The 12,659-nt window shown below is 36.5% G+C and overlaps 2 protein-coding genes across 2 annotated transcripts in view; both read right to left on the bottom strand.

Annotated features, from left to right (window-relative positions):
* txndc15 (thioredoxin domain containing 15) overlaps positions 1 to 3,332 on the bottom strand; it is a 4,721-nt gene extending 1,389 nt beyond the window's left edge. Inside the window, exons 1-5 of the mRNA XM_008401946.2 lie at positions 3,125 to 3,332; positions 2,185 to 2,492; positions 1,950 to 2,093; positions 1,114 to 1,277; positions 124 to 254 (exon numbers count right to left, since the gene is read on the bottom strand). Of these exons, the coding sequence (XP_008400168.1) occupies positions 124 to 254; positions 1,114 to 1,277; positions 1,950 to 2,093; positions 2,185 to 2,492; positions 3,125 to 3,221 (844 nt within the window). The 5' untranslated portion in view covers positions 3,222 to 3,332. The remainder of the gene's footprint in view (positions 1 to 123; positions 255 to 1,113; positions 1,278 to 1,949; positions 2,094 to 2,184; positions 2,493 to 3,124) is intronic.
* Positions 3,333 to 7,854: 4,522 nt separating this feature from the next.
* Positions 7,855 to 11,835, bottom strand: cunh5orf24 (chromosome unknown C5orf24 homolog). Its single transcript, XM_008401947.2, has 2 exons — positions 11,359 to 11,835; positions 7,855 to 8,862 (listed from the first exon to the last, which is right to left on the bottom strand). The coding sequence occupies exon 2, from the start codon at positions 8,855 to 8,857 to the stop codon at positions 8,204 to 8,206; it is 654 nt and encodes a 217-aa protein (XP_008400169.1). The 5' UTR covers positions 8,858 to 8,862; positions 11,359 to 11,835; the 3' UTR covers positions 7,855 to 8,203.
* Positions 11,836 to 12,659: the final 824 nt, after the last annotated feature.

Here is a 12,659-nt window from a genome sequence, read left to right as displayed (position 1 = left end):
GCACACACACACGCATGCACACACACACACGCACACACACACATTCATTCACACACACACACACTCACACACACACACACACACACACTCACACACGCACCGGTCGCCCCCTGCTGCCTCTACCTGTCTGGTTGGTGATGAAGGAGCTGAGCATCTCCAGCGTTCGGTCCGTGTGGTTGAAGCGAGCCATAGGTTTGGCCCCCTGGAACAGCAGGATGTTGGGAACGGCCACCGTCCCAAACCTGGTGGACAGACTGGCAGCCAAACACAAGAGATGGAAACTACAAACACAACTTATGGTTCCTTATTTAATTATTACTAATCTACCAATTTCAGCACTGAGAGAGAAACTTTGCAAATAATCGACTGTCAATTTAAGCTTCATTAGATAAAAAGTTATTCCAATCGATTAATTAATGACGTCCGCTGACTGATTAGTGTTTGGAAGTCAAGTTACTGTGTTGTAGTACAAAATAATTTATAATTCAACATGTTTCTACTCAAGTAAGAGTAAAAAAGTATTTGGTAAAAAGTTACTGAAGTAACGAATAACTGATCAAATTATCAATCATTTAAGATTTAAAAATTACGTCATCAGATGGACAAAAAAGTGGAAATTTTGGTATTTTAAGAACCAAAATGACAATAATTCATATAAGGAACAAAAATGAACAAAATTAGGCAAAACAAAAGTTTTCCAAATCAGTTTCTTTCAATAAACAAAATATGAAACTAATAAAAACTGCAGGTGTGAGTCTGGTGAGTTTTTGGTTAAAACATGTTTGTTTTTCATTCAGTGGGAAGAAAATGCAGAAGTTTTACTTCAGTAAAAGTAAAAAGTACAGCGTAGTAAAAACGCTCCTAAAAATAAATGTTTTCAGCTCAAATCTATGAAAGACAAACTGGTTTCTGCTGAACAAGTTGCTCTTTATTACATCTGTGGTGAAGAAAATGTCTGGTTTGCAGTTTGGCTCAAACTCTGTTCATTTAATCTGAACTCGACAATCATAAGCAAACTAAGCCACAGAGTAAATAAAACTAAAATAAAACCTGTTTTTAACGGAGACGCAGCAGGAAATGAGGCGTATTCACACCCTAAGAGGTTTCATCCACCTGCTGTGCTGCGAGGCATCCAGCGCCAGGAAATGCATGCTGGGAAAAACGCGGGGCAGGGCGTTGAAGTGCGGCGCCAGTTTGGCTGAGAACTGACACCAGGCTGTGAAGAACAGGACCACAGAGCACTCGGTGCTGTTGGCGTTGAGAAAATCCATCAGGTCCTGGAGGAAAGGAGCAAATCCTCACTTTGCTGCTCAGTTACAGTAAAAACCTCTGAAGTTTTACTGGCTGCACAGAAAACAAGCAGATCAGTTTCTGTAAAATATATGAGGTGTTTACACAACAACACCCAGTAAAGATCATCTGACTGTTGGTTTCTCATCAGGAGCCATTTATCCTGGATTAATTACTAGAAACAGTTTTCAGACCTGAGAGCAGCCACTGAAAACGAGTCGATTCATGACTGACCAGTGAGGGGATCACATTTTTAAAACGTTCCAGGTTGGCTTGGATGGACTTTTTCATTTAAGAAATTAAACCAACAATTGAAAATGACAGCAAAAAACACACATTTTGCAAAGTATTTTTGTTTAGTTTCTCCTGCAAATATCTTAGTACATTTAAATTAGATAAAAGTAACTTACAACTAACTTTCAGCAAGATGAAATAAAACGTTTTTGTTACATAGGCAGATGATTTCATTTATAACAACATGTTTCCCAAGTTCTAAGGAAAATCATCAGCCAGGGAAACTAGAACTTTTTCATCAATATTAAAAAATAACTGACTCTTGCTGAAAAGTTCGTTTTGTCTTATTTCAAATAGACATTTTCACCTGAGACCAGACCAAAGTGATGTTTTGTGTTTTAGCATTTGGACAGATGAAGAAGTACCTGTGAGGAGTTGAGGACCTGAACGGTGAAGCTCTCCAGGCCTGTGACGTTCCTCTTGTCACAGTTCACTTTAAACGTCTTTGCTGTCTCTGTGGTGTTCGCTTCTTCAGCTGCAGGTTCTGCAGGGACCATCTCCAGCGTGACCTGGAGGTGAAACAATAAAAGTAAAGGTTCTGTGTGATATGATGTCATTTCCCAGCAGCTTGTGTTTGTTTCTGAGCTCCAGCTGAAGAACCTGCTGCATTGATTCTGCTTCCGGTTCCTCCAGCAGCTCCAGGTCTTCGGCCTGCGCAGGCGAGACGCACTGATCGCCGTTCCCGTCGCAGGGGGGAGAGAAGCCCGACTGGAAGTCCTTCACGTTCCTGGGAATCAGGGATTCGATGTCAGACGGGTCGATCGGGGTTTCAGTCCCCATCACCGCGTCTGCGATTTCAGCCGTCTTAAACTGCCTTCTGGGCAAAGAGTCCAACTCCTCCGACTCAACAAAGCTGGGTTTATTCTCCGCCTCCTCTGACAGAACAACCTGAGGAGACTCATCAGTTCCTGAAGAAAAACAGAAGATATTTCACTCAGCATTGCTAATTTGGTTCAGTCAGGAAAGTTCAAACACAAATCACAGAGAGACGGTTCCCTTACAAAACCATCACAGCCTTAAAGCTGCAGTACGCAACTTAAAAAATAAATACTGTTTGCCAACAATGATACTCCACTAATATTAACATTTTTCACTATACATTATCTTCTGTTAGTTTTTATTTTATTTAGTCTTGACCAAGTGTGCATTTCAGATTTCTATTAAATACGAGTTAATTTTTAAATATTTTATCCAACTTGTTTATTCCAAAACTTACTTGACGGAAGAGTCAAAAATACAACGTAAAACTGTATTTATAATCTATAAGGAAGATATAATACAGATCTTTATATCTGTGGAAAATAAATACCTATTTTATTAAGTGGGAAAAAATATCATCGCATTTACATGTTTAAATTAGCTAGCTTAAGATATTAATGAAAAATGGCGTCACGTTACAAGACGATAAATTGACTTAAACAAAATATAAACAACACAGAAAACTTTGATTAGTGCTTCTATATACAATCTTAACATAAATGTTATATTTATTAGCATAATCGTCGGTTAATTTTCGCAACATTGACAGTTAGAGTCCTACCTTCTGCTGTCTCCGCCGATAGACTCAACATGGCGGGACTATGAAAAATAAATAACAAAACAAACGTTATAAAAGGTTTGCGATACTTCCGCGACATATTTTAGTTTTTAAGACGACCAGGCGGTCAGAGAAGTGATGATGAGGCCATTATGATGAGATGTGAGGGCAGCATTTGTTTCCTAGGAACAAATATTTCGCACTGTGGCGGAACTATATAAAAGATACACCGCAAATGATAACTTCCGGGGTGATAATGCAACGTTTGATTACGTAAAGAACGAATAATAAGAAATTCTAAACAATATTTCTGTATAGATTTAAGGTTGATACACATTTTATCTTATTGTTGTCATTTACAAATAATTTTTTTTACATTTTTTTTAATATTTTAACTTAACTTTCTGGATTATTGTCAATAATTATCATTCTTACGGTTATTATTTCTACATTATTTATGTAACGTCTCCTTATTCCTCTGTATTATTATTTTGTTGTTTTATTTGCTGATATTACATATTGTGATATCAGCAAATAAAGATTTTTTTTATGTTTTTATTCAAACTAAAGTATATTTTAGGGCTCATGGGGGAACAAAAACTAACATGTGCATCCAGATTATTTAATGGAGCTTTTTCTTCTTTCATTGATTTCAAATTACTTCCAGAATAATTTCATTGTTTTCTATTAGGCCTCCAAATAAAATGATCAAATCCATTGTTTTTAAGGCTAAATTTCATAAAGGCTTTAAAGAAAAATCTTTAACAATGTCTCCAGTGGAATAGTGGAAGCTTTTTTCTTTTAGATGTTCTTTGTGAAGGAATGAAAAGGTTTAAATGTACAATAAAACTTAAACTCAGGTAAAAGGGAAGCGGGAAGTTTTTATGCAACAGATTTATAACAAATTACCTTCCAAGAACAAAGTATAACTTTATAAATCCACTGAGGGTAATCATCCACTCCCACTGAATTTATGATGAAGGAATACTTGCTTTTTTGTACAAAATGTTTTTTTGTAAACTTTTTTAAATATACAAAAAAAAAAACTTAAAATCAGGTAAATGTTGGATAAAACTGTCTAAACTATTTTAGATGTTTTTATTTTATTTTTTACCTTAATAATTAATGAAGTGACATTAACGTTAATCCATCATATCACATCATGTACATGGTACTTAAATATTACTACAGGAGTTTATATTGACATAAACTGTGAAAAAAAAAGATTTCCAGACACTGAACAACAAACACTACAGTCAGAAAAGCAAAACAATCATAAAAACAAAGAAAAAATGACTCAAGAGTTGTTTTTTATTTATTACACAGCGTTTCAACATTTCACAACAATCATGCAGGAAGAGTATGAGAATCTGGACAAAGCTTTACAAGCTTTGCCAAACACAGGAATAACTGGGCTTCACATTTTCTCCAAAACACAAACGTGAGATAAAGCTGCAGGCGGAGAGACACAAACCGTAACACAGATTAAACTATTGATAACTGGGATGCTTGGTTTGCAATGTCTCGCTTAAAATAATAATAATCAAGAATTGTTTAGGTATTCTTTCTCCTGCTTTCAAACCATCGGTGGATCTCAGGCCTAATATTAACTGACACAATGAGGAAAAGCTTTTCTAAATTCATACCAGCATCTGTCTTTTTAACAAAAAATAGCTTCAGTTTAATATCTAAATCCCAGAAGGTAATTAAGATACAATATATGAATCAAATTTTCACTCTAGTCTCATTTTTACCAGCAGTTTTTATAGAAACTTGGAACCGGTTCTTGGGATTATTTATTCCATAGTTTTAAGCTAAATAAATGTTAGTTTTTATTGTTAGAATTTCACAACAGATTAATGATCAGATTGTCACAAAGACAACACAAATAATGATAACTCTTATTAATGGAGAGTTATTAATGATAATTCTACATTAATAAAAATCTTCTGCCGCAGTAAAGACAGAAAATGTACATTTAATTGTTAGCGCTAATGAAATCATGCTAATGCTAGCTCCTCCTGCTAACCAGCAGGATGTGGAGCTATAAATTATTTAAAATAATAATATTGTTTGGAAAAACAAAGCATCAGATCTTTAAAATATTCCAGAATATTAAATATGTAAGTTTTACAGTATGGATGGACTCATTGGCCTGATTTTAACAAAATCTCGTAAAGACAAAGTTAATATAAAAACCGTCAATATTTATGACAAAAGTAAAGACTAAAACTCTCATTTAACAATTTAGTTAAAAATTAAACTAAGAAAGTGGAATTATTTTTTTTATGGAGGTAAAATATTAAAGTGTTAAAAATAAAACACAAATCTGAGATCTTCAGAAAATTTAAACTGTGATGATACACAGAAATACAAAGCAGAGAAATCTTTAGTGTTTTATTTTTTCAACATAAATTATTTTCAGTTCAATTGCCGTTAACGATTGTTTCTCAATTGAACGAATGTGTCAGTGTAAAAAAAACCTTCTAATTAACTATTTTATCTGGTAAAAAGAAATGCCTTTTTTATTTTGCATTTGTTTTGTGGAAACGGGTCAGACGTGTGACGGAGCAGCAGGACTTTATGCTGACCCAGCAGAAGCTTCACTGTAAAATGAAAACATTAAATCTAACAATAACACAGTCAGAATATTTTAGTTTATACCTTTGAAGCAGTTTGAAAGAAAAAAAATCTGATTTAAATCAGGAAATTGGGTTTTTAGTGTTTGGTGTCAAAAAGGAAACAAATCTGTTTATTATACACATACAAAACTTTAGAGACTTAAAATGCCTAAAATCTAGATAGAAAGTGTACATTATTATTTTGTAATTATATTTATTTTTAATAATGCCACTCAAACCAAACTCATGCTAGCTTCCTTAGCTAGCTGTGGCGGTGAACCGTTTCCTGATTTGGGTAAGTTAAATTTCTAAACATCGTCAGAAAATCAGGACAAATCTTTCAGTTTCACGTTTCTGAAGGACTTCAGGAAATTAAGACATGAGGACAAAATGTAAATATAAAGACAGCTGATAAGTTTAACAATAAAGACTAAAACTAGCATCCGGACACGCACTTTGAATAAAAAATGATTTAAACCAAACAGATAAAACGTGATACAAACAGATTAATAGAAAAATCAGACATAAAGCAGCTGATATGAATGCATTCATTTTAGCATCTAATGCAACAAGTTTTACTTCACCCATGTTTGTTTATGATATTGGATTGTTTGTTATTTACATTTTAATGTTGAATCGAACCTTTTGAGATGCTGCGTTCTTTGGTAAAGAAGAGTTAAAAAGTCTTTTTCTGATTTTTCAGAACATTTGTTCACACTGCAGRTAATAAAAACATTTAATAAAATGCACACAAGTTAAAAGACCAGAAAAGTAAAAAGCATAGAACGCATACAGTAAATTTTAAATGGTTTCCAAGAAGAGAAGTTGAACTGAACTTGGACTAGGCCATATTTCTGGATGGGGCTTCATAAAAACATTAGTTTTCCATACAGTTTGATTTCAGGAGCTTAAAGGCTTATGATGAAACTAGAAACACACAAAAATAAATAAGACAAATACATTTAAAGCTGGAGCTCATGTCACACTGACAAAACAGAGTTTATCTTGTAAAAATTAAAATGCCAATACATAATTAATAAGTCCCAGACAGAAAGAATCTTTATATATAATATAATAATAGTGTGATAGTTAAGTTTCTACTCGCTGATACTTTGTTGGAACAATTAGTCAGAAACGAAACACGGATTCATATTTACTCAAAAAGCATCTTGTTTATCTACAGTTATTACTAATGAGGTAATGTTCATCATACATATAATTACACGCGGATAATGTGTAGAAAAGTATTGCCTTAAAAAAACCTACAAAATGTGTCAGTAATGAAACAAGTGGAACGATCCATCGTCTGGGAAAAACACTGAGAAATGTTTAAAAATGCAGAATTTCACCAAGAAAACAGAAATAAACTCATTAAGTTTAAAAGGACAAATTGAATTGTGCAGGATTAACAATTATCTAAATCTTTGCAACATTCCTGTGAGAAACACTGAAAGAGAAAATGACACTTTTTTGTTTCGTATTCATAACAAAAGCAAACATTACAAAGACAGATAACAGTCGTATTTGTCTCAGCCTGCAGGCCGAAGGAGCCGTCAGACAAAAACATGCAAATAACAAAAAGACATTTTGAGTTTCGGTCGGTAGAGTCCAAATAAGCCGAGTTTATAAGAGTCCAAACGATTTACAGACTCATTTTCTGGGTGCAGAGACACAAATCCCAGCATTGCTTCTGTTCTGCTTAGACTCCGTTCACATTAGCTTACAGGGAAAATGCTGAACAAACAGAGGGGTTTAAAAACAAGGATTTAAGCATCAAGTGAAAACTTTAGCAACAAAAAAACTGAGATCATCCAGGCAGAAACGTGGCTGGGAGAGAGACGCTGTTGTTTGTGAGCATAAAGTTTATCAAGTGGTAAAAATGATGTGTTTTTATTTTCCATGCCAACGGCTTACTAACATATTTATCAATGTCTGGAAGAGAACATAAACATGAGCAACAAGCCTGAAGACACCTGAGAGGAAACGAGATGTTACAGGATGTTACTACTGCCAGAAACCACAAAGAAGAGGAAGAAGACAGGAAGTGGCTGGAGGATGATGGTTTTAATGACTTAATGAGAGAAAAAACTTATTCAAGTGTGATTTTATTTAATTATGTTTCCTGTTTAATGGAAACACCGTCATCATGAAATTGTGTTTTTGACAAAGTTTTGCACACATTTGTAATTGAAGCGCAGCTAATGGAGAAATAAATTTTCCATTTTGAATGATTTTAAAATGCTACATATAAAGTGGAGCTGCTGCTCTGACAGGCCTCGGCCTCCTGCTGTTCCCATGAGCCTGTCGGAGATTAGCATTAGCATTAGCATCAGAAACAAACGTGGTTTATCAGGCGGCAGGCACACAAATGACAGCAAGACAACAAGAATTTTTTCTAAAAAGTGTCACAAATCAAAATGGCAGCCAGCCCCGACAGGAAGCAGCGGTGTTCCCGGCCAGGTCAGGGCGAGGTGGAGACGGTGCAGAGCCGGTCCTCGGCGGCCGCCTTGTCTTTGCAGGAAGGTTCACAGAGGACGTCTTTGTGCGGTAGAGGGTAGGGGAACGCCGCCGCGCTGCAGCTGCTGCTGTAAGCCAGTTTGTTGAGGCGGGACAGGCCCTTGATGCTGCCGGGGGGCCGCCCGGGGCTGACCTTGTACCCCGCGGCCCGCGTGGTGCCGAGCGGCCTCCCCGGGCTCGTCTTGAACCCCGCGGCCCTGGTGGTGCCGAGGGGCCGCCCGGTGCTGGTTCTGTACCCGGCCAGCTTGGTGGTGCCCAGCGGCCGGCCGCGCCGGCCCGACTTCCCGCCGCCTTTGGTCTTTTTCTTCGCCTCGCCGGGCGTTTGCTCCGAGCCCTTCAGGCCAGGTATTTTCCCAGGTGCGCGCGGGTCAGCACCCAGAAGGTCCTGTCTGTGGCAGCCCAGCGGCTTGTGGCTCTGGGCCGGTAAGGCCATCGGCGCCAGCGTCATCTGCAGGGAGGCCGGCGGCGGAGGCGGGTAGAACTTGCTGGGCTGCGAGGCGCAGAGGTCGAAATGAGCGGCGGGGTGGTGAGCGTCCTCCGCCAGGCAGGACGGCCTGCTGCTCATGCAGAAGTCGCTGGTGGTCACCTGGCGCATCATCTTTGCTGGGGGTCAAAGTAACGGGTCGTTACTGGCGAGGAAACGCCGAGGAGCTCACGGCTCCGTGTCATGCAGTGTTTGAGACGGACTGAGTGACTGTTAAACATGATGAGCTAAAGCAAAATCAGTTTCCATTTGAATTATTTATTGTTTTTCTAAAAAAAAACTGGCTAAGTTTTCAGTCTGGTTTTTTGGTTTTAACTTTTTCTGAAGGACAATTTTGCTTCCAGAGTTTTCATAATTAATTTTTGTTTCTATAGTTTTGTTTGTTTTGGATATTTAACATGTCTTCCAGCTCCAGTGTTAAATGTTCATTAGAATTTAATGTTTATTGATCTTTGATCATCTGTTCTTATTATGCCAACAACATTATTTACTGGAAAATTGTCTCAAAACAATTTTATCTCTTATGGCAAAAACTTCTGGGAAAATTTATCATCCAGCAAAATCCGCTACGTAGAAAATCTTTGTCTATATGCCGATGATATGATGTTATTATTTAAAAAACATTCCAGCTGTTATGAAACATCTGATTTTCTGCACTGATATACAATATTAGTAATAGATTTTATGTTCAATACACCTGTAAACATTTTTATAAAGTAATCCGACTGATCCTTTGGGTTGTGAGTCTAATATTTCTAATAACTGCACAGTATTTTCACAGTATAATATTTTTATTGTTTATCTTGTTTTTTTTCACACTTTCTATGTGAACTTTAATAAAACTGCTTCCATTTTATTCCTCAACGACTGAAACAATCAGAATAATTAATCAATTCAGTAAAATTATTCAGTAAACTGAAATAAATCTGCAATTCTTCTGTTAGATAATCTAAAACAGGATTAGATTAGACAGGATTATATCATCTAATGTGGACCAACCAGACCACACGCATCCCTCTCACTGATTTTTTACCTTTCGATACGATATCTGAGGTTTAGTCCCGGCCGATATCGATATCGATACAGATTGGCTTAAAATGTTTCCTTTTGGAAACACAGACACAAATGATCTGAATTACAAATTTATTTAATAACCTAAATCCACCAGCAGCTTCAGCAACTTGGTCAAACTGTAAAAACAACTTTGACCTGTTCAGAGCCTGAGAAAACAAAGAAACAAACCGACTTTAACGATTCGTTAAAATAAACTGCAACAAACTTTCAGTTTTTTCAGGATCTGAAATTAGGGATTATAAATTAACGTAAAATACATAATCTCACTTTCTGGCAGAAAAGACAAATGAAAAAACTTCCTCAAATTAATTTTCTATTTTCCATGTTAGTCAACCAACTAAATGATGGTTTAAGTTCTGAGACGGTAAAATATCTACGTTTTAGTGGCAAAATAAACCACAAATAATAAAGTTATCAAATCAAAACAAGGTAGAAATTCTTGCAAATGCAAATCTGAAAAGTTATGGCAGCAGCCGCTACACTCTAAAACCAACAAACTCAACTTTTTAGTACTAAATCATTACATGTTCAATTAAAATGAGATCATTAGTTTCCATCCTGATTATTAATATATTTGGAGACATAAAAAACTTTCTTTATGGTTTTGGTTGTGTTTCATTTTGGATAATTAACATATCTTCCAATTTCAGTGTGAAGGTTTATTGGTCTGACACTGACATAAAGCAAGTCTTCAGTCAGAGGATTCTTCAGATTCACTGCAACACTGACTGCTACAGCATCACCATCCACAACAATGTTATAGGGTTTTTGAATGATCTGAAATATAATTTGAATTTTGGATGAAGAAAGCATCTTTTAACTGAATTTAACATAATTTAAATTTACGTTCAAATTTACATTTGCTTTAAATGGGGGAAGGGTCTATGGAAGACCAAAACTGACATAATTAAAAATAAAAACAGAAGTATATATATTTTGTTCTTCCTTCTCCTTAGACGAGTTTCGTCAAGAAATGCAAGAAATGAAATGAGTACATTTTTGTTTGCATTTATGCATTTTGTTTGCATACATTTAAGGTAATGCCTTAAATTTATACATTTCTTGGTGAAAGGAAAAGGGAATATATATGTGTGTGTATATATGGTTGTCCTCCTAAAATCTTTGTTAAATAAAACAGTGACCTAATTTCCCTCCAACATCAGAACCTCGAGAAAAGTGCAGATTTCCCTCCGAGCAAACCAAAAGAGCGCAAATTAATCAACAAACAAAGTTAATTAACATTTTACTCTCTAAAAATCTTCATTTATTCTCTGATGGGATTAAATCACATCAATAATGACGTTAGAGTGATGTAGAGTTTACTATCAAACACACCATCTTTACTGTTTTCCATTCACAAATAAATACGCGCACATGGATTCCGCATCTTTGCGTCCAGACACAAAAACCGCTCGGTGACTCCGGCTGCCTCCAGCCTGGTTCTGGCCCGGATAGCGGTCCAGCAGAAAACATGGCAGCATCACGAAAAAAGTGACAATATTTTAAGTAAGAAAACCTTAAAACTCTCGGGGTTACTGTACCTCGATTGTTCGTAGATCAAGCAGAAGGGTTAAGGAGAAAAATGATCTTTCATCCCTCAAAGCGGGAGTCGGTCCATTTTCTCCCCTGTTATTTTTCCGCCTCACGGCTCGGTTCGGTTCGGCTCAGCGTGAAGTCAAACACACAGAACCGGTTCGACGCGAGCGGCAGCGAGGCCGAAGAAACGGTTCCTTTATTCCTCAGCTCCGGCGGTTTGGATCAGAAACGCAGCCATTTTCCATTAAAAATTAATAAGAATGGAGAGCGCAGTCTGAGCATGCGCACCGCAGCCCAACAGCGGCTGAGGTTTTCGAGTCTTTCCGCTTCATGAGACGCTTTGACGCGAAAAACGGGAGCGATTAACGGCCGCAGGTGAACGAAAAGGGAAAGATTTGCTTCATTTTTAACAATGCTGTCGAGAAAACATCAGTAGCTGAGAGCTAATGCTTTCTAAACGTCGCTCGCTGTGACGGTGGGCATTCCGCTCCTTTTTAGGAGATCCGCATCATTTGGCTCATCACACCAAAGTGATTCAGCTTCCAAACAGTTTGGAATTTCCTCCAACAGTTCAATAAATGTGGATAACATCGTAAATGTACTCCACTCTTACATGTTTCTGATCACACAAGTTTTAATATCAGACAAAGAGTACATTAAAAAAGCAGTTTCGAAATGACTTCAGTTGTGAAAGTATACAATCACCATGATTACATTCAACTGGTTGTTGTTTATTACTGCATGCCTGAATGAATAAATCAATAGAACCTGTCTGACAACATGAAGTAGGCTACAAGATATTAAATTAGCCATTTGTAATCTTACTGGGAATCATTTGAGAACTGAGTTCATGTTTGATATTAAAATAGGTTTGATATCTAACATTTAAGATCATTTTTGCAGCACTGCTGATTATTAAACGGGTCAATATATTTCAAACATTTATTTCTGCTAATTTGAGCTATTAATAGTAAAAAAATAATTAGATCCAGATGTGCAGAATTATTTATTTTTCAACTTTAAAGACCAAAACTGCCACAAATCATTACTTACACCAAGTTAAGAATATATTTGTAGACGTGATTTAAATGAAATTTGATACGCATACATTCATAAATGTATATTAAATTGTGTCATGAATAAATGCATTTTTAAAGCCTGTATTCACTACATGTTCAAAGCATCCTGAATTATTTAAATACATATTTTATGTCATGAATTTTTCTCAACTGTGAAAGTGAGTGGGCGGAGCAAGATGAGCGATTTAGTTCCATTGGTTAGTTAGTTGCATGGCAACCAATCAGAG

Source organism: Poecilia reticulata, unplaced genomic scaffold (genome assembly GCF_000633615.1).
Source record: "Poecilia reticulata strain Guanapo unplaced genomic scaffold, Guppy_female_1.0+MT scaffold_155, whole genome shotgun sequence".
Lineage (NCBI taxonomy): Eukaryota > Metazoa > Chordata > Actinopteri > Cyprinodontiformes > Poeciliidae > Poecilia > Poecilia reticulata.
The sequence above is the reverse complement of the archived record's forward strand: the minus strand, read 5'-3'. Positions and strand labels throughout refer to the sequence as shown.

What these genes read in the sequence shown, in the direction of transcription:
- cunh5orf24 (XM_008401947.2), bottom strand. Translation starts at nt 8,857, where the DNA reads ATGATGCGCCAGGTGACCACCAGCGACTTCTGCATGAGCAGCAGGCCG.